This window comes from Pleurodeles waltl, chromosome 12 (assembly GCF_031143425.1).
Source record: "Pleurodeles waltl isolate 20211129_DDA chromosome 12, aPleWal1.hap1.20221129, whole genome shotgun sequence".
Classification (NCBI taxonomy): Eukaryota; Metazoa; Chordata; class Amphibia; order Caudata; family Salamandridae; genus Pleurodeles; species Pleurodeles waltl.
Window position 1 is genome coordinate 627,912,241 of NC_090451.1, and position 22,405 is coordinate 627,934,645.

General features: G+C 40.1%; 1 protein-coding gene across 2 annotated transcripts in view; it reads right to left on the reverse strand.

Moving 5' to 3' along the window:
- Nucleotides 1-4,458: 4,458 nt before the first annotated feature.
- TTC24 (tetratricopeptide repeat domain 24) overlaps nucleotides 4,459-22,405 on the reverse strand; it is a 115,325-nt gene continuing 97,378 nt past the window's right edge. The window contains exons 9-12 of one of the 2 annotated variants that reach the window (XM_069218033.1): nucleotides 20,275-20,395; nucleotides 15,015-15,097; nucleotides 13,967-14,015; nucleotides 4,459-5,688 (exon numbers count right to left, since the gene is read on the reverse strand). In XM_069218033.1, coding sequence (XP_069074134.1) covers nucleotides 5,595-5,688; nucleotides 13,967-14,015; nucleotides 15,015-15,097; nucleotides 20,275-20,395 — 347 coding nt within the window. In that variant the 3' untranslated portion in view covers nucleotides 4,459-5,594. Of the gene's footprint in view, nucleotides 5,689-13,966; nucleotides 14,016-15,014; nucleotides 15,098-20,274; nucleotides 20,414-22,405 lie in introns of both variants that reach the window. The other variant, XM_069218032.1, reaches the window with a different exon arrangement.

Below are 22,405 nucleotides of genomic sequence, written 5' to 3' on the forward strand. Positions count from 1 at the left end.
ATAGGCCCCAGTAGTGAATACAAGGTCTCATATCTCCAGTTTTCTCTTGCGCAAACAATAATGGCATGCCTTTCTGGAGATGCTGCTCTTGTATTCAAGTCAATCTGTAAATTCTTATCTTTGTACTGCTTTAATACTCTTCTTTGTTACTGGGAAAAGGAATATATCCTTCCAAAAGGTATAAGTTCATCTGAAACTGTAGGAATTTGATAATGAATTATCTGTTTTAGGGAAGACCGAACACTGTTGGCTTTAGAAAAATGTAATTCAATTGATTGTAATGCACTGGTATTAAGGAAAGTGAAGCAACTATACAAGGACAAGTCCTAGTAGTAGCTGATTGACATGCTGAAGAAATATAATCCCAAAAGTAGTAACAATTTTCCTGGCAGAACTTAGAAGACAAAGAAATTGTGTGAGTGGCCCAATTGATATACAAATTTTGTCTTACCAATGGAGGCAAGCCCGGGATGATGACATAATTCAAGGAAGATGTAAGATCAAAGAATAAAGTTTCTTTAAGTGAGCTTACAGCTACCGTTGTACTGGTGACCAAGTCAGAGGACAAGGTTGACGCATCTACTGACTAAACTAGTTCAGGCAGTCTACTCTTGCAGAGGTCTTGATTTTCTCTTTACAAAGACTTGACCTGAACCATATATGTCTCAGAGGCCCCTAAGATAGGAGCTAAGATATTGAGACCTCTTTCATTATATAAATGGTCATCCTAGAGGAATAATTTCTGGTATTTGCAGATTTGATGTGAGGGAACCTAGTTAAACATGTATAATCTTCCTCACAGAAGATGGGGTCTTGGATTTCTTTAAAGGGCTTATTGGTCTATTGGGAGTTTCTCAAACCTAATGACCAGACTACCATTACAACCACACGCATGCCTTCCTTTGGCAATATTATTCTGATTCTAACAAAGGTCCTTTGGTAAAACCCATATTCCCAGATTCCTCCTGGGAAGCTGTTGAAGTTCCTGAAACTGTCTCAGATAGTCTCAGATCGTAAGCAGATCTAGACCAGCAACAGTTGTCCTAGCCTTATGCCTCTTTTTCTCTTCTCTGCTGTGATCAATGCTCCATTAGGAGGGCTGAACTAACAAGTTGGGGTGAGGGTGGTCAATCTGCTGCCACAGACCAACTCATCTTTAATCTCTTTTCTCAGATCCTTACGGAAGACCATCATCTGGGTTGTTTCATCCAGTTAGTTTCTGCTGCCAACTCACAGAACTTTGTAGTATAAGTAAGGACATCCATATTCTCATGTGTATTGTCGGACAAGGCTTTTTCTGCCAAGTATTCTCTATCAGGCCTTTCAAACATTAAATTAAAGAGTACAACAAAATTTGAATAATCATTTAAATTAGGATTATTCCTAGACACCAAAGTGGTTGCTCAAGCCAGAACAGCGCAAGACAAATATTCCATGAAATATCCTATCTTAGCTCAATCAATCAAATCGGGGAGAAGTCAAACTAGACCATTAGTATGTCCTAAAACTCTTTTAATTTATTTGGGTCTCCGGAAAACTTAGAAGTACTTACACCAACAATAAGAAGATCTTGGGCTATTGATCAAGGCTTGTTAAGTAAAGCACTCTCTAATTTATACTGAATTAGCTCTTGCACTTGTTGCTGTAAGGCGGCTACCATGTCAATGGTGTGGCTGCAGTGTAACATATAGGAGGACAGAAAATAACCACAGGGTTTTTTGTATCTATTCCTTTTTGATGATCTTGCAGTTGACCCTGAAATTGAGCATATAAATGTGCTAATGTAGACTTGTAAGAGGGGCCATTCACATAAGGCTGGGGTTCTCTTCAATGTCAAAAGCAGCTGCTGGCCAAGTCCATGGGTAAGACAGAAATTGTCACTATTGTTTCTAGCAGGAATGTTTGCTCTCCTTCCATACAGAAGTTTTAGGGTTGGTAGCTGATACAGAGGTTTGACAGTAGGAGCGAAGGCAGGTGCATTGATCTTGCTAACAATGTCTGGCACTTTGAACCAGTAAATGCTCTGTTTTGGACATAGAAAGATTGTGTGCTCTGAAGTTGCACCCTTAAATTTGCACAACCAGTATTCGTCCTGTTGTATAAAACAGGTTCAATGCAATATTTGTTGCTGCAACACAGCACCTGAAAGTGCTGCATATTTCAAGTAATTAGGCATTCTTCACTATATAGCAGTCCATAACCTGTCATGGAGATTCCACTTGAGTCTTCAGTTTGAGGATCTGCATCTATTGTAATGCTTGTGGCATTAGCATATATGAATCAGGCATATGAACCCACCCCAGTGGATGGCTGTCGAGGTAGTAAGCAAGTGACACACACTCGTGGCTTTTCTGCTAGCCCTTGCTGGAGCCACATTTCCTTTAATTGTCAATTGTATTGTCCATGAATGGCTGTATAGAGGAACATACTACCAAAATAATTGAACTCCAATATGTAGCACCCCCTATATTGTAATTCTGACCGGTGACCTTTGAGGAATGTCATCAAGCACATTGGCCAAATATTCATCCTTGAAAAACTTTCCTTGATTACTATTCAACAGGCTAAGTTGTAAAATTTCAGCAGCCTATTTCTAAGTTTGTCCTGTTCAAAAAAGATTCACCTCAATCATGCTGAGGCATTATTTGAATGCATTGATTGTCTTGATAGTTTATTTAGTATTCAGTACCCAAAATAATCTAGTTACCAGAGGTTTGAATTCTGCTAATTCAATGCATCTAATGTCAAACCTATTTATTACCCACCTCCAGTGCTGATATTGCCGCTTTTAGAACACACTTTCATTTCTTAGAAAATATGGCAATACAACAAGATGCCTATCTTTTTAAAATTACCCACTGCTGGTAGTGACATAATTCAAAATAGAGTGTACAAGTTGTATCAATTTAACCACCTCTATCCCCTAAAATATTTCTGCCTGTCAGTACCCCACCAAAGTCCACTGCTTTCTTGAGCATCTTTTGCAGTGGGATAGAGAAAAAGAAAAAAACATGCTAAAGATTAGGCTTCTCTGGAAAGGATGCAATAAACTCTTGACTTCAAAATCAACATAAAGCCATTGCTATAAAAACACTGGTGTTCCATTCATGCCAAAATGCAAATTCTGTTGTGTACAAAGCACTGCGGATTGTCTCGTGCTTATGCCTCTCTCGATTTTATCAGCACCAAGTGGCCCTATTAAGAAAATTCCACATGATTATATTTCTGATGTTACACACATTAACATGCTGCTCGAAAGCGCAGGATAAATAAGATTCAAAGGGAAGACACTAACTAAAAATATATGTATTCTAGCGCATTTAAAATTATGTATGAAAATGCATTGTATGCTTATATTATTGAAACAATGCTTAACAAATACAGGCTTACATACAAAATATGGAAAAACCTCTTAGTGAAAAAGTTCTAAAGAGTCCAAAGATATGAATGGTTCCTCTGAGGTTTCCTCGCCGTTTTCTGATTATAGTTGCTATGTGTAGCCAAATAAGCACACCCCTGTCTGCTTGCATCGTGCAAATACACAGACTGTCAACTATAATTGCATTTATTTGACCCACACTGACTGTGTCATAGTATGTGCATTCCCAGCATGATTTGAAACTGAGGTAGTAGGTGTGCTCTTCCTGACGGGGGCATATGTTGTACTGCACATATTTGTGAATGTTATAATAACTGTCTCTTCTGCACATAACATTATAAATAAATAAATCATAGAGGCCAATCTTTTATATTCTGAGATTCCATGACAGTAGTTGAAACACTCCACAGTAAAAAAAAACAGCATGTATGTTTTTATGTGTTCGCAATCTCAATCTGGAGCCCCGATAACCTATGCCTAACCATTTTTAAATGACTGCCAAAACACTGTCTTTACCTTTTTTCATGACATAGGAAACCATAAAATAATTTATCAGTATGTTGATGATTTGTGGAAACACAGATTTAAGATGGGAATACCATAATCCACAATTACATATCAAGAGCTGCCACTTCATTGTAAGACATGTTCACTTTTATACTGATTGTTTTCCAATACTTAACATCATCTCAGTATAGTCTCCTTTATGTATTGACATTTGTTTGATAAATGAATGCTTTTTATAATTATTTGCACACCTCCCTAACAGACCACAAGAAAGAAGGTGAAAAATAAGGAAAGACAACACCAGACACAGATCTTATTTATGTAATTCACTGAAATGGTACCCGATCAGTTCTTATTTCTCTACTATATCTTATGTTGTAAAGTATATTTCTTACTTCTTTTTGAAGAACAAGAAAATACAGGTCTTAAATTCAAGTATCAAAACTATGCAGATGACTTCGTCTTTATGTCAGACACATACATCAATAGGGCAGTTTTCAACACAATGTACTCAGATCATCTGATGGTCTGAGACTTTGCAAAAAAAATATTCAAACACTGCACTGCAAGAGTCAAATAACAAAAATATATTTAATAACATTTTGCTGCAAGACATAGTAACATTTGCTGTACAGTGCAAAAACGTAATTTCAAGCTCTAAATTCTATTTACATGCTCCAGAAATGTATTAGTTAGTGGTCTGGTTTATCCAATAAATTATGAAACACCGAACACACTCTGAATACTGTAGTCTCATGTCGGTCGGCATGTTCAAAAGGCAGAAATACGTAGTAGATAGGGGAGGCACTAAGCAGTAAGATTAATTAGGATAAAAAAGTTTTACGTTTCCTGTGAGCTACCAGTAAGTGTGGTGGGTAAGGTAGGCTAAGACAATGGTGTTCAGCTGCTTAGACTCTTCTTTACAGAATGCATAAACTACATATGAACTATGTCAAACCTTCAGGAAATGGGTGAAAAGCAATTAACACGAGGGATGTATAATCCATGAAATACGTTTGGGCTTTATTAAATATGTACCTATGCAAAATACAAATAATGTGGCAGTCATTCAGACCTTTACCACCAGTTAATGGACAATCCTGTATGCGGACCAGGTGTTACTCCATTGAAATGTTTTAACTTTTTAGTTGGCAGTTCCTTGAAATGTCTATGAATCAGCTTTATTTCAGAACTATATATTAACTGAAATAGTTACGTGACAAAAATATCTAATACATACAAATAAATACATGGCTTAACCATCTATGACTCTATTCAGGTCCTTGTTCAATGTAATTCAAATTTTCTTCCAGATTTTCTTGTGCCAATCACTGAACAAAGTTATTATGGTGAAAAGAAGCATGTCATACTATACTTAATGATGTTGCATCTTTATGGATTGTGTTCATAGAAGTATTGAATGCAATACGTTATATAAAATTGTCCTCAGAAGAAATGTTCCATCAATCAAGGAATAAGGTTGCCAACAATGCTGTCACTTTAAGCCAAAATGGGCAGATGCATCCTTTTTGTCTGAATATCTTGAAAACATGTTATTGGCAATTTTGTTCCTTAAATATGTAGCTTATTAATGAGGGAAAAAAGGTGATGTATGCAATGGAGCCAACATCTAAGGGCAGTTACAAGAAATCAAGGGTAAAGATTATGCTTTCGCCACCATATATATATAGAAAATGTTTCCATTACTTCACATGACAGCACACATTCTTGATATAGATTTGCCCGATTCCCTTTTCAATGGTCTTAAATTGTGTCCATGTCCATCAACTTCCTTAATGGCCCTGAAATGTAATTAGGGAAAAGATAATGTCAGCAAACATGTAATAACAAAGCAAAATACTTTCCTGCATAGTCTAGACAAACACAATCAAGAGACATATATAACATTATCTCTTTCTTCCTATCTAGAGGTATCCGGCTTCAGTCACATCAGGTTTTACTTTCTGTTTTTCTATAAATAAATCGCATGAAAGAAAGGATTAAACACCCTCATTACAAGTTGGCCAATAGTTTGCAGTATGTGGGGAACTCCTGTAATAAATCACAATTACATATTTTGCAAAAAATATCAGATTTCCCTGATAAATTTCAGCAACTTGAACCTGCTGATATTTTTTAGAGGTAAAATGCCATGTAAATATCATGACATGTTGATTGAGGTCCAGGAAGCACCAAAATCTGCATGTTGTACTCCCTTTTGGGGAATAAACTTGCACTCACACCTGATAAATAACGCACCCCACCATTTTGTTATTTACCAGGTGCAATAAATATCACACTTAACACAGGGCAAAAGTCTTTCCAGCCAATACTTTGTGAGGGAAAAGAGTAATAAGAGACATGGTCAGAAGTGAGAATGTGGTCCCTCACAAGCACAAGAAACATTTTTTGCAAAACAGTGAGGGAGTGGAGAAGTGGTGGGGTATAATCTAAATAGCACATTTACAACTTTAAATTATCAGTAGACCAATTTCTATCTGAAACAAAGAAACCTGTCCAATTGTTGAATATGGAGAGCTTTCCACATCATGGAATCAAAGACATTGAGAGATTTACCTCCTTTGTGTGTGTGTTCTTATTTGAAATACATACATTATTTTGATATACGCATCAAAGTGGAAAACAAAGAAAAACTCAAGGCACAAACATAATGATTTACTTGAAAACAATTAAAAAATGGATGTGTACAAAACTGTAGCAGGTAAAGTTCAGATAATTATTTAAGTTCCAGTAGAGGAAATACTTGCACAAAGGCAGGTATTTTCTTCAAAGTTTGAACAAAGGTTAACTCTTTATCTTTCAGTGTAGAAGTCACTCTCTCTACAGATGCCCTTGTAGCTATATCATTCAACCAATAACCAATATTCAGATTTGTATTTTTCCCATTTCTTCGGGACAATGCATATGGCAACGACAATGCTTTTTTGTGCTGCATTAACTTTACTCATAGAGGTTAAATAATTCAGAATTAACAGATTACTAGTTGCTGGTAAAGTGAATTATTTTGGTTTGATCTCCAGCATGAACGCACCTTTGAGGTTCAGTTTTTAGGTCTGGTATTACATTGCAGCTGTTGCCAGACCTTGTATGATCAACAGAAAAAGAGCTTTAAAAAGCACTACAGAGAGAAAGCATCTTATGCTTCGGCCTAGATGTTGATTTCCTTGATTATATCATTTGATTGGGCACAAGTTGGGTGCTTGGGCTGAAAGAGAATGCTTGTTGCATTTGAAATTATATGATATCATGTGATATCTTTTTTATTGCTAGACGCACTTTTGCCGCTTAAATCATGTGTATTGTGTGCACTCATTGAAAAATTATTTGAGTCTGAGTACGGAAACACAGGGAGTTTGTGTGCACTGGGAACCACAAGAACCTGCAACACAGACCGATGTGTGCAAGCAGTGAGGTCTCGGTCTATCCTTCGTACTCTTTCCTCGTCACCATAGGCGGCCTTTGCTCATTGCTTCTCATATGCTGTTTTCTAGAGATGGGAGAAAATCCCTTTTTCCAATTAACGGTAAGGAAATGCAAAACTGCAGCCAATTTGTCTTTTCCGCATCCACCTGGCCTAGAGGAAGAGACAGGAATGCAAGCGAAATGACATGCAAATTAAGAATTCCTTAATCTGGGCAGTCAGGAATGCAATGAATGAGGAATTAATCTGCCACTTGGAACTGTCAGGGGCAGGCCTCTTCAGTTAACTTAACTGTATTTACCTTAATTTAATTACAATGGCTGTCCTGTGCAGTTGCGGCTTGGAGCTGTAACTAGTGGCGGGGTGGCGTGCTGGGGGATTAATAAAATAAAATAAAATTGAAAAATAATTACACTTACCTCCTCCGTTGCCGCGAAGCGCTGCTCCTCTCCCTCAATGTCACTGCAGGAACAGGCTCCCAGCCTGCCCTGCGCCAATCCTGATGCTGCTTAGAGCAGCATCAGGATTGGCTGGGTGCGCCTAGCCAGGGCGCTCCCAGGCAGACTGGGAGCCTGTGCAGGCTCTCTCCAGCCCAGCAACACAGTTGCTGGGCTGAAGACAGCCTATTGCGCATGTGTGGCCCGAGACGGCCAGCCAAACACACATGCGTTCTGAGGGTAGTGCACAGTGCACTCCCCTCGTCCAGGTCATCCCAAAAGGCCCTGCCCCTTTCACAAAGAAAGGATAATAAATATGGTTTATTATCCTTTCCTTGTGAAAGGATTTGAAGCGGTTGGTGCTGGCAGGAGGGGGAGAGAGGAGCCGCCACTAGACTTCTGGTAAAAAAAAATCCCAGCACGGGAGCTTGAGTGTGGCACCAGCCTGCCAGGCGGACCCTTCAGGAAAGTGCTGCTGGGGAAGTTGCTTTGAAGCACACTGTGAGGGGTCCAAAAAATGTAATTCGCATTTAAGTAAATACATTGTCCAGCCTCACAATGTGCTTCAAAAAACCACTATGCTTTTTGTGGGTTTTTTCCGCCCACACAAGCAGCAGATCAAGTTCAATCCTCTCGGCGGACAGCAAAAAATGGGTGACATTCCAATGTTTCTTTTTCCACACTAGAATTTGTCCCACCCATACTTTCCTAGTAACTGTGCCATGTGTACCACTATAAGTGTTTTTTATGTAATCATTAATGAAGGCACATTCTGTGGCTGTGGGATCCTGTGACCGGCAGTGTGACACATATGGGTCCAATGTTTTCTTCTCCACCTGGGCATACACGGGGCCGGTCTTTAGCATATGCGAGCTTCAACCAGGCACATGGAGCAGACCTTCATTGGGGCGCAGGAGCTGCTTGCAGCAATCTTCCGACGTGGCTCTAAAGACACGCATTGGCGAAGCCAATAGGCCTCGCCTATACAAGAGCTGTTGGCTTTGCCAATGTGTTTTAGTCATGCTGTACACCAGCATGGCTAAAAGAAAGTGGTCTAGAGGACAGTGGCAGAGAGTGGAGTGTCATAGAGTGGAGTAGAGTGTCTTAGAGTGGAGTGACACAGAATGGAGTATAGCAGCGTGGAGTGACAGAGTGGAGTGGAGTGGCTTAGTGTACAATAGTGTTGTAGATTGAAGTGGAGTAGAGTGTGTCAGAGTGGAGTAAAGTGGCATAGAATATTGTAGAGTGGAGTGTGGCAGAGTGAAAAGCAGTGTCATGGAGTTGGGTAGAGTGGAGTAGAGTGGATTGGCATTGAGTGGACTAATGTAGAGTGGTAAAAAGTGGCATGGAGTGTCATAAAGTCGAGAAGAGTGTTGTAGACTGAGAGGAGTAAAGTATTGAGGAGTGTTGTTGAGTGGAGTGTCATAAAGTAGAGTGGCGTATAGTGGAGTTACACAGAGTGGAGTAAAGCGGTGTGGAGGGTTGCAGAGTGGAGTACTGTTGCATACAGTGTATTGGCAAAGAGTGGAGCGGTGTAGAGTGTCATAAAGTGGAATGTCATAAAGAGGTGTAGATAAGAGTTTTGAAGAGTGGAGGGGTGTAGAGTGAGGGGTGTAGAGTGCCGTAGAGTGGAGTATGCATGGTGTGATAGCGCACTGCCATTAGAGACAAAACACTTTTTCAATTGAAATGACCATTACGTTTGCAGACATACAGCTTTATTAATAAAACTTTTCAGCATACAAACGATAATGTGTGGAAACAGGCATCGCCTGGTGTACTGATTTGTTTTGATAGTATTATAATATTTATTTCCACCACTCTGCCTTCCTAATTCTGATATATTTTGGAATATTTCTACAGTCCATTTTTGCAATTTTGTTGTGTGCTAGAAAAAAGTAAAATCTTAAAGCCTTCAGTTCACATGTTTTACCAAACAAGATTGTCACATAAATCCTCTCACTTTGCAGGGAGAGAAAGAAAATTAAACACCAAACTCCCTGGAACACAAAGCCTAACATTTGACCCCTGTCTTTGTACAGCATGTGACAAGATAAAAACAAAATTTAAAGGCCTTTTTATAACTCTTTCACTTCTGAACTCCATTAGTTATTTTGGTGGGCGATACAGCACCCTCCACTCCCCTACTTTCAGCGCCTATGGCATGGAATGAAAATGAGGAAGTGGACTGTTTAATTTATACAGTTAGTAAAGTGCCCTGCCCAAAATAAGCAAGCTTGTAGACAGAACACTGTTCCTCACAGGCATGCTCAGCTAATGTACTGTCAGAGATAAGTAGAATCAGTCAAGCGGAAAGTTAGGAGGCAGGACACCTTTTCCATTGAAAACAGCAACTTTACTTCTGTGAACTAATATACAAGAGACAAATGAAAACACATGCACTCTCCTAGAGTGCCTCACAAAAAAGTAAAAGAAGTGCCCAGAAAGCGAACACTCATGGAACAATGCAGGGAGCCAGTCAGAAAAGTGGTCAACAGGCTATGCTCACCGAGAGGGACAAAGACATGCTGGACATCCTAAAACAATGCCAGCAAATAGAAAGCAAGCAAATGTAAGTTACAAAACACCAAGCCAATGGTAAGCAATGGGTAGAATGCCTTCCCAGGGAAGCATTCAGCATGTCTCCATTATGTCTTTGCAACCTGACGGCTCCGCTTTCTGGTAGGCTTACCTAGAAGTGTATTTAAACACTTAGGGCCTGATTCTAACCGCGGCGGTCGCCGCCCGCCTGGCGGGAACCGTCAGATGGCCGCTCCGCGGTCGAAAGACCGCTGGGGCCATTCTGACTTTCCCGCTGGGCCGGCGGGCGCTAGCCAATATAGCGCCCGCCGGCCCAGTGGGAAAGCTTCCTGCAACACTGAAGCCGGCTCCGAATGGAGCCGGCGGTGTTGCAGGTGTGCGACGGGTGCAGTTGCAATCGTCGCGCTTTTCACTGTCTGCTAGGCAGACAGTGAAAAGCATACTGGGGCCCTGTTAGGGGGCCCCTGCACTGCCCATGCCAGTGGCATGGGCAGTGCAGGGGTCCCAGGACACCCGTTCCCGCCAGCCTGTTCCTGGCGGTAAAAACCGCCAGGAACAGGCTGGCGGGAAGGGGGTCAGAATCCCCATGGCGGCGCTGCTTGCAGCGCCGCCATGGAGGATTCGGCCAGCCGGGGTTAATTCGGCGGGAAACCGCCAGACCCGGTTTTCCGACCGCAGCTTTACAGCCGCGGTCGGAATGGCCCAGGAAGCACCGCCAGCCTGTTGGCGGTGCTTTCCGTCGTTCGCGGCCCAGGCGGTTTTTACCGCCAGGGTCGGAATGACCCCCTTAAAGCTGCTGGTGCTCGTGTCTGCATTTTGACTGGTTTTGTTCAAACAGCTCTCCTTTCTCTTAACCCCCCACACCCACCCACCCTTCATATTTTTTCAACACATTGCTAAAAAGAAGAAATGGTCAGGGTGCAAAATTTTGTTTTGCCAATGATGAGCAAATGTCAACTCTGGGCATTCCCCTACTAGGCACCCGACCACAGCCAACATCCCTTAACACAAACTACACAGTTCCAAGTGATTTTAGGTCTGGCAAATTGCACTTGGTTCACAGACTCCCCTATGGGGATGGTATTGCTGGGGTATCTATTCTAAGGTAGGGAATCTGCAACTAGAAGTCTCTATCAGATGAACAAGTTACTTACCTTCGGTAACGCCTTATCTGCTAGAGACAGTATCCAGTTGCACATTTCTTACCAACCCATCCATCCTCCCCGCTCTGCAAACTGATTTCTAGGGGCATGGACTCCTCTTTCAGAGCCTTAGTTTTGACGCACCAGTAGTCAGTTTCTTTATGGCTCTGCGCTTCTGGAATGGAAAGTCGTGAAAAAAACTGACGTCAGCGTGCCGTGGTGTGCCTATATAGGAACTGCATATGCTGATTTAGGGGAAAAGCAGTTGCAAAGATGGCACTCTTTAGTTTCCTCTCAACTTGTTCATCTAAGAGTAAGAAACATACTCGGTCTCAAAGGGCACTTTTGGTGGCTTCAATGCCACAATGCCCTTCACGGGCTAGTTCACTGACTTGCTGTTTTAGGCTCTCCTGTATGAGGATTCTCAAGCCTCTCGATACAACACCTTCCTTGGACACGGACAGTTCATCATGTATGTTTTTCAATTGTTTTTAATTCATCATCATCAGCAAACGGTCCAGAGCTTCTCTTCCACAAATGAGTTGAAATTATGTCTTTGAGGATAAGCTTGTTCTTATCAGCATTAGTAGCAACAATAATCTGTTCTGTTCAATGAAGAGGGCTCCTTGCGTGCTGGACCTCACAATGAAGTTAATGTACTCCTCAGTCTTGTTTCTTGACAGTTGGTGACAGTTCTCTTTCTCGCACTTGATCATTGTTGCATTTAGCTTTTTGTATCATAACTGGTTGTCACTGCTTTTAGAGTTTTGCTTTGTATAGATGATGGCTCTATGTTGTGGACCTACGCAGTATTTCTTCTTTCAGCCTTTGCAATGGATTTTGGTGGGTTTTTCGAATGCTCTCTTCTGCAGAGCCTTCAGCTTCTTTGAGGGCTATATTTGGGCTGGAGCTGGGCTTCGACTTCACACACACCAACTTCAAACGGCTTATCATTGATTTGGGTGCATGTGGCACACACAAGCAGTTTTCTGTATAGTTGCAAACTCTCAAGGGCAGCAGTCTTGTTTCTTTGGGGCAAATATCCCCTACTCGTCACCCGCTGGAGCGCCCTCCCCAGCCAGGGAGCATGCAAATGAAAACGCCACACATGGAGCTCTGTAACAGACGTCCTTATTCCGCAGCATATAATAACACACCGCATTCTGATTATGTCATTCCTCTGTTGAGTCCGCCCAGAACCACAAGGGTCCTAGCGCACATAGTCTCAGGACACTACACCTGATTGGTTCATTGGGAACAGTTATGTCAACTACAAGAGGTCTAATCTGTTGTTTTTGAAAAGTTGTAACAAAGACAATAAGCCTGCCTTTTTTTATATACCCAATGTTTTTGCATTTAAAAGTAGAACATAACAGTGAGTACATGACAGCATGATCAGTTGAAGCAGATCATTAAAGCCTGCCTTTTTTATTTTGAAAAGCACATGCTAAAGCCAGAGGGCCTATATTACAAGATGTATACAATTATTTGGTTACAAAGAATCTCATAGATTACCACAGAAGGTAAAGGGTTTGGTGTTAGTAATCCAATCAGGTAAACCCTGAGGTGTGGAAGATGTGCATTGTGATAATCCTTGCTACACCCTTTTAGAATGGTTGTATGTTGTTTTACCAATTGTAATTGTGTAGTTAGTAAACACTGTGTGTTTAGGCCTGGCCTAACAGTTTTAGCAAACGGTTAGCCTTCTTTAGCCTCTGGTCCTTGGAATGTCATTAATTTTCTGCTTCCACCCAAGGCCTCACAGAATGGGTCAGTCCACCTCAGTCATTGGCTCTACTGACCTGTGCTGTGTGTGACTGATGGCATTTCACCGGGTCATATGTGCACATTCACCTGAAATTGAGTGTGTTTTAGATTTGGGGTGGGGAGTCAGACCTTTAATTTTCCATTTTCTACTTTTATAGGTACCCTTTAATTTCTTGCCTTCTCCTTTTTTAAATTTTTTAGGGAGGCAGCTCCTCAGATGCCGCTATTAAGCCAGTTGCTTGCCACTCTTTTCATATGCAGCATGCCCCACCACTCTTTGCAACACTTTCTAAATGATAAATCATACTGTCCAGGGTGTTCAATTGTTTTACGTTCCAAGATTGATTCCACATTTAGAAGCAAAACATCAGCCGTGTTAAAGCTGTACAACAGTGACACTACAAACAAAATATGAATCCAGTAAGGCCAGGAAATGTGCTGTTTACTGAGCGACAATCTTGGAATGGTAATTTGGATACTGTTTCTTTGTTGTACTATTCCAAGGTGGCTACCACGTAACTCCTTAATATGGCGGCCATGTCAGACATGATTACCTCACAGAAGATTAGGTTCATGTATCTTTTTTAAGTTCTAATGCAGAATTTCTATCTTATATTTAAATCCCCCTCAAAACAGTACTAGCATGTGCTGTACATATAAACAGAATTTAGAAGGACAATATCGTATTTGGTCTATTTTATACAGCAAATCACTGAGTAGTAGGTAACTTGATACAGTTATAGAACCATACCTCTGTGTGGCCAGCGTCTTGAACTTAAGAGTTTCATAGTCATGGTTGCCTGTAAACGATATCGAAAATGGCCACAGTTATAAAGAAACAGTGTCAAATACATGAGAGAATTATATCACATCTGGAAAATATCATTCTTCCTTATGGAATCTTCAGTAATATTAATATCTACCAAATCCCCTTAGCCCTGACTTTCATGCAGGATATCCAACCATCTTTTTTATAAACAGAACTATTCATTCCTAAATATCCCTTATGTATACTTAATGTAACATTTGCATCTTTTGTATACAACCTATTTTGAATTAACACAAGCTTTAAGAGCAACATGACCATGATACCCATTTAAATCTTCAGTTTAAAAGGGAAAAGCAGGGATATATTAGCACAGCTGTAGTAACAACGATGTACCCAGCTTTAAAAAGAGTTTTTATGCTTGTTGGCAGACTCTCAAGATCTCCAGGAAGATACTCCATAAATTAAGTCTCAAGTGAACACATCATAAGATTAGCAGGATGCCATAGTCAGTAGCAGTATTGGAATATTGGCAAAGAATATGATAGTTGATCTACACAAATATGTAACTCATTCAAACCATAACTGCAATGTACACAGAGAAAGAGCAAGAATAAAACTGTACTACATCAGTCAGTGACACCGATGTTTCCCAAATTGAACGTGGTCCAAAATAATGGAATTAAATTATCACATTAACGTACAGAAGCTGAGAAAAGATTATCTAGGACCTCAAATCCTTCCTCCCTTTAACAATATAAAGACAGTCTCTGTAGCTAGTTTCAAGCTATATAATGTATGTAAATTAATATCCCTTACAGTGAACGTATACATTTTTATAATCTTGTGTGAGGTTGGATATTGTTTTGAGATGACATACAAAATGGTAACGATGCATAAAGCATTTTTTATATAATACAAAATAAATATCTGTTTGTGTCTTGAATGCAGTCAACAGGATATTATTGAATTAATAAAAAGTAGAATTACAACAACAAGGCACTGACACAAGTATACATGAATAACTACTTACTTATTTGTGTCTCATTTAATTCACCATTATTGGCGCAATTCTGGTAAACTGGGTCTGGGTGGAGGTATGTGTTGTTCAAATTGCTAAAAAAAAGGATATAACATGTAGATTTAGAATTTAGTTGTGCAACAGTGAGACACAGCTATGATATCATAGTTTAATGTACAATTTAAAGGAGAAGAATCTAAATCAAATTAATAACAGATGGCCTTTAATTTAGGGTTATGTTTTTTCCCGAAGGCAAGTGAGGGATACTTTTACTTTTTAACATACTTTTCCAAGCCACAGTCTTAACTTCACTTGGATGCTCTTCCTTAAATGTAAGTCAGCCGTTATACACGTGGAATGTTTTGCCTCCCCAGTGGCTTCAGAAAATAATCAAAAAGTTGAGTCATAACATCTAGTCCCTGGTCATGTCGTCTAGGGCCAGATGTACAAAAATGCTATTTCGCATTTCTTAACTAGCAACTTCATAGAAATTGCTATTAAGAAAATGCAAAATGCTATGTACAGAGATAACAATTTCCTAATAGCAATTCCTGCAAAGTAGGAATCGCTTTTAGGAAATCGGTATTAAGAAATCTCATTGCATTTTACTCAATGGGATGGTTTTGCATTTCCTAAAAAAGCTATTTCTTATTAAGAAATCGCTATTTAGGAAATGCAAAACCAGGGACAGCAAAGGGAAAAAAGCCCCCCTTGTTGCACCCCAAAAAAGGGGTTCACCTTTAGAGCACACATATGCCTAAGGGGCATGTGTGTGCTCTATTGCAATTAAAAAAAGGACTCTGGGGTGTGTTTTTTTAAATTGCACCTGGTTACCACCGACTTCAAGTCAATGGTAATTGCATCTCCTAAATGCCTAAGTCGCATTTAGGAAATGCTTTGTACATCAGAATAAGAATTGCAAATAGGGAATATTCCTAAGGGCCTGTGTACATAAGAAAAGGCTGTTTTGCATTTCTTAACAACCAGAAATACCGATTCGGACCTGTAAGAAATGCAAAAAGGGCTTTGTACATCTGGCCCCTAGTTCACAAGGTTAATCAACTAATATGGTCCATTTGTCACACAGTGCTATTCTGCACAACTTAAAGGCAAGATGGACTGCTCAGTGAGAGAAAAAACTGCATATCTCTTTCAGTGTTGTGATGTATAGATGGGTATTGATGGCAAGAAATAATAACAATTATGATAGTTGGTCTGGTCTTGGCAGGAATGCCATTCTGGTATTTCTTTTTTTTTTAAACACGAGCAATAGGCATTAAAAGTGTTAAGTAATAACAAGTAACACTGTAGAGATGTCTAACAGTAGCAGTCGTATGTTTTCTAAACAAATTAAATAAAACAACTCCATCACAAAAATGACCTGTTGCAAAAAAAATATGAAATAAATTAAAGCTGAACTGAAAACAGAGATTGACGTACCAGAACTAGAAATAAAAGTGGACCTTCTAGTTGAATACGAACATGTGTTAGAGCAAACTCCCATCACAGTAAAGAGAGCCAATGGCTGTAGAGGGCCACCCATTGCTCCGTGATGGAGGCGAAATGTGAATGACACTTGAACAAACCAATAAATCTACAGGGCCGACTGAAAGCCACTCCGTATTTTTATTATAAGGTTTTTGGAAAACATGTGGCTGTCATACTGCTAAAGCTGTTTTAAAGTCAGAACTAAAAAATAAATCCTTAGCCGTGAGGACCGGTGGAAGCTGCATTTGTTCTCGGGCCTCATTCTGAGTGCCCGCCAATCCTGCTGAAGGCAGAATATCCTGATTACAAGTTGTGTGGAAACTTTTACCTTCCTCGAACACCTGGCTATTATTTCCTGCACAAATTGTGCTAGGTATAGCCTGTAGAAATTCATGGTGTGAAAAACGCAGTGTTGTAGTTTTGCAGTTCAAATGGGTGAATAAATGTGGTATTACCCAGGAGCCACAGTTCTGAACCGTGGAACACGAAAACATGGTGTAATCCTGCTCCTGGAAACACAACATGTTAAGATAAACAATTGTGATTCCTTTATATGTCTTTGATTGGTTTAAACATACCTATGCAGAGGGAGTGAGCGGCATATCAGATTTAGGCCATTTGGGCCAATACATAGGGTTCACTCTGAGAGATTATGAGCACCTTATGATTAATGTGTCATACCAGGTCACCTTCCCATTTTTTCAAAAACCGATCTAGAAGAGCCATCATCGAGAAAGGACACTGTTTATGTCATCATCACATAGAGCCTGGAAATGGGTAGGCACTAAGCCCCAACAAAGTACACATGATCAGCAGTTAAACATGTCTCTTTTTGAGCAGGCTGAGATTTTCCAAGAGGGATTCTTAACTTTTTGCAGGATGGCAGAGAGGGAGAGAGGGATATATATAAATATATATATATATATATATATATATATATATATATATATATATATATATATATATATATATATATATAAAACTATGACATTTTGCAGTCTTAGCACTGGGATCTCTGACTGAGTAGTTCTTATGGGGAAAAGAAAGATGAAAACATTTGTCTGCTGTGGTGCCCACCTTATTTTTATGAAAGAATCATCTTAACTGCTTCCATCTGCCCAACGGTATCATCATGAATGTAAATCAGACAGATTCTATCCAGTGGCTGTGGTTTAGAACTCCTCCCACTGGACCGCCTAGTTACACTGCGCATGAGACACACGGGACACCTTATTGTCACCAGATGCTGCATGATAATGCACAGGCAGAAAAAAGCAGAGCACTTAATGGACAATATCAGTTGGAGGGAAACACCATGATAATTACTTAACGGTTCCCAATTGCCACCAACATTACTGATAACATAGGCATCCCCAACGGCAGATATCATTGCCAACACTCACTAGTGACATACAGCAAAGCGATCCCATAATAACAAATAAAGCGGCATTGTGGTCCAATAAGGTAACCTAGCCCTTACACAGGCCATGCCAGAGGCAGAGCTCCCAAGTTTCCCAGGTTCACGCAGGAGTAGCACTCTATATTTTTTCTTGCCATTCTGGGAAATGTTATCCACATTTTGTAATGGGATCAACAGAACTACAAATCCCAGAATACAAAGAAAATACTTGGACTGGATACGTTATTCATGCATGGAATTGGGATTCTGGCAGCAGAGCTACCCACATCTATCCTCACTTGTCAAAGGCAGCTGACACTGTGGATTGGTGCCTATCAATTTTCGTTCATCTATGTCTCTCATAAGGAGACAAAGAGCATGCAATGACATCAGGCCAAGAACTACCAGAAACAATGAGAAAAGCACAACTGGCATAAGTACAACATCAAACGCAGGGAGCCAGATCTGTGACAGCTATAGATAAAAAGAGTGAAAAAATGTCAGAGACCCATTTAGGCTTTGTGAACCTACCTCAGGAGCAATAAACCACAAACCAGAAAGAAGATGATTTCATTTTCTTTTACCAACATACATTACCACACAATTTGTTTTGATGAAAACCTTTCTATAAACCACCCTAAAATGACAAAAAACAAGCAGGAACATTCGTCCTATGTTTATACAATTGTACTAATTCCCTGAAGTGTGTCTGAGAAGCCATTTGATAAACTATTTACTGTGTGGCCTACTACAAAATCCAAGTTTCTTAAAAAAACACTGGGCATATGATTTCTTTATAGTAAGCCCCTATGCTGTTTCGGCTCATCTAACCATTTTTCAAAGAGCCTTCTTTAGGATGAATAGGTATTTGCATTAACTGAAACCTCATGACATTCATGATGGGTAGAAAGAGGGATACACTAGATTGGCATTAAAAGTTCCACTGTAATGCAAAAATTATTATGACCACATCAGTGGTCTTAAGGGATTCTGGCCGAATTACTCCAGAGACACCACTGTCAAAGTGAGTGATGTTTCAATTGCTTAATAATCTCTTCTTTCAAGCTTCTATAATAGTTTTGTAACCTCCGAGACCAAGCTGTTTTTAATGTAATAAATCAAAGCTATATTCTTATTATAATAAAGGTACAGCTACCGAAGGAGGTCAATTTAGTCAACTGTGACAACTCCTGAGTAATTCAGGAAACATAAGTCTTTGGTGAGCAACTCCAGCACCTCAGTCTGCAGTTTCCATCTTTCTATTTATATGTAGGTGTCCTGGAGGTCATCTGTTGTGATCAAACGGCGATAAAATCTCAGCAGACTATAAGTAGAATGGCTACATTTCAGAAGACCGCGAGAGAATTGTGGTCCAAAGAGAAACAGGCAAGTGCTACACAAAAACATTTTGAAGTTCTGAGTGTGAGCCAAAGGACAACAATGTGTGAAGACTGCCATTGTCAATAGCATCTAAAGGTTCCAGAACTATGCCTATCTGAAGTAAATAGATACCTCTCATGTTGCTGAGAAACAAGTACATTTATTCAGTTTCCTAACCACTTCCAGCCTTGGCAGATCGTGTCCTGTTGTCCCCAGCTCTGATAGAAGCCTCTCAAACCGGTATTTAAATGGAACAAACAAAGGCAGCAAACAACCTAATTAACTCCGAATCTTTTGTTTGCATTTGCTTATTTTTCAGTTCTGCCTAACACACATATCTGTGAGGTTTTAGGAAATCTGCATTCTCTGCCAGTGGCATCCACGATTATGTTTAAAACACTTAGGGGGAAACATACCTCTTTACATGAGAATGTCCTGATCTATCCAAAACCTCCCATGGTCCCAAGAAAGCTTAAGGTATAATGTGGAACGTAAAACCAGATGGCCTTAGACATATCGAACAACTCCTTCCACTTAGGATGGTGTAGAAGACTTACCTAATTGAATAAATCTCGTAAGCTGGACGTACATCAGCATCTAGGTGCCTTTTAACATAATCAAAGGCACAAACATGCAGCCAAGAGGGAACACTGGCCTTTCAGGACTTTAGCACTGAACAGCTTTAATCATAATATAATCGCCCAGAGACTTGTTAAGGTATGGCGAATGGGGCTCTGGCCCAGGTCCCGAGCATTTCAGGGGCCATCTGCAAACTGTGAAACAAAATTACTACTGCATCTGCGGTTCTTATTTCGAGCATCAATGCCTGATTTCCAGGCAAACCCTGCCTATGTAAATTACCACCCTTTTAGTTCAATATATACAAATGTTTCTTGAGTAAATATCATGAAAATCTGCTTTGGATCAGCATCTTTGGACCAACACTGGGGATCGATGTTGCAGAGCTTATCTTCTGAATACTTTTAAATAAGGTTGACTACCCACCTGTTTGCCTCGGGCTGGCTGTTGTAGTAGAACGGAGCCATGTTTTCTTGATCTGTGTCTTCAGAGTGTCTGTGTGTCACCACCGTAAGACTATCTGAGTCTTCTTCAAGTCTCTCTGATCCTGAGGAAATACACAGCTCTTTGGTAGAAATGAAAGCTTTAATTTAACAACCATCTTTTCAATTATTTTCAAATAAGCCATTGTGTTGCCAAAATGTCCCTTTGCACAACTAGTTTGTTTAGTTGTGGTACCCCCTGCAAGACGTCTGCTGTACACACACAGTGCAGTGAAAGTGGCAGGTCAAACGAAGAGCGAAAACTCATGGAATATGTTAGTGGCACATATAGGGCCATGACTGTACTTTGTTGAGGGGACGTGTTCCCATCATGGTGGCAGGGATGAGGATGGGCCCAGTACTGCATAGTTGAGTTGCATAAGACCTGTTTGAGGAGGTCCTCACATTGTTTTTTTTTTAGATTCACATAGGTTTGGTTGTATCCTGACATTTCTATTCATGGGACAGGAAGCTGCTATTGCAAAGTCAAAAGCATCATCTTAAAATAATAAATGGTGATTCCAAAAGTTAATTAATAAACCTTTTTCAACTGATAGCTTAGCCTGGTTCATTTAGTTCAGTGACGTTTTATTAGTTTTGCAATAAAGTAAGAGAAACCCCATAACAGAATTGAGCACTTTGTATAGGATTTAAAGTTAGCATTGGTATGAAATCACAAGTGATCACCAAACTCCCACTAAGCCTCCCTTGATAGGAACCTTTAGAATATCTTAGAAAGTAAACACTATGTTTTACATTGCCCAATATGAATCCATCACGGCTGACGGCATCAGTCCTTCCTGGATAATTTGCAGATAGCGAGAGTAACAAGCCCATTCCCCACTGCCTGGGAGGGCATACATTATTTAGAAACCACTTAAATAAGTAACCAAGCAGTAGCTTCAGTGTCCTTTCAAATTCTGGATTATCCCCACTGACACTGCTGCTCAGTCACTTCATTGCCAATATGTAGCATAAGCTATGATGCCAGTGCACCAGGGAGGGTGGTTCCCCACTTTTACAATAGAATGCTTTTGCAAGCTTTGCAGCAGTGAGGCACTACCACACAAGCTGTCTGCCAGCTAAATATACACCTGCATACCAGGCCAGCTGCAAATCGAGTAACATGACCCCCAGGTAAATAGATATGGGATAGTCTAACATCTCCTTCAGTGCTTTTGTCACTTGGTCCCAAAACAGGGATCTCCGTTGATATCCCCACCAAAGGTACAAAGTGTCACCCCTTCCTCCTATTCCCTCCAACAGTCATGGTTGGTGGTAAGGTACATGTGGTGTAATCGCACAGGCTTACGGTGTCAAATGTAAAGAACTTTATAATGGATATCATGATTCTTCAAGTTTGTTTGTCTCCCTTTATGGTCTTTTAGTCTCTTGCTGTAATCTGCCTGTTCAGGGTTTTCTCCCAGGTAATCATACGGTATGGAGCTAATTAACACCATTTAGATTTAAGAAACAAGGCCTTCAGAGCCTACTATCTAGGACAGCAGAGTTTCAAAAAGTGACTACCTACTAATAGTTGTACATCAAATCTGGGGTTTGAGGACACACAGTCTAAGCTGGTAATTATCCAAGTCTCTCCTCATACAGATGGAAGTCTAATTTCTATTGCAGGAATAGTTTATTTATTTCCCACCCTTGAAATGATTAGCTGGTATCCAACAGTCTTCTTTTTTTCATTTATTAAAGGGACCCATCTGCACTAATGGCAAGCAATCATTATTGAAATGTATTGGACTGTCCCAAACTAACTGTACCCTTGTCCAATGCATAACAGGTAGTGGCTACAAGAGTGCTTATATATACATTAGGAAGTCTCTGCTTTTTGTGCAGCTATATTAACTATCATAAGGGTCTGCCAACAAGGCATGGCCCATTAGTACCCAATTCTTGTCGGTCTTGAGGACAAACCAATCCACTACGGTCCGGAGTTGTGTCATTACATAACATATGTAAATGCTTGTCAGAGCCAGGCCTCCGCTCTTTCTAGGTTATTAGAGCAGGTTGAAGGGCAGTCTAGGCTGCAAGTTATCCTAAATAAATTTTGATTTCAACTT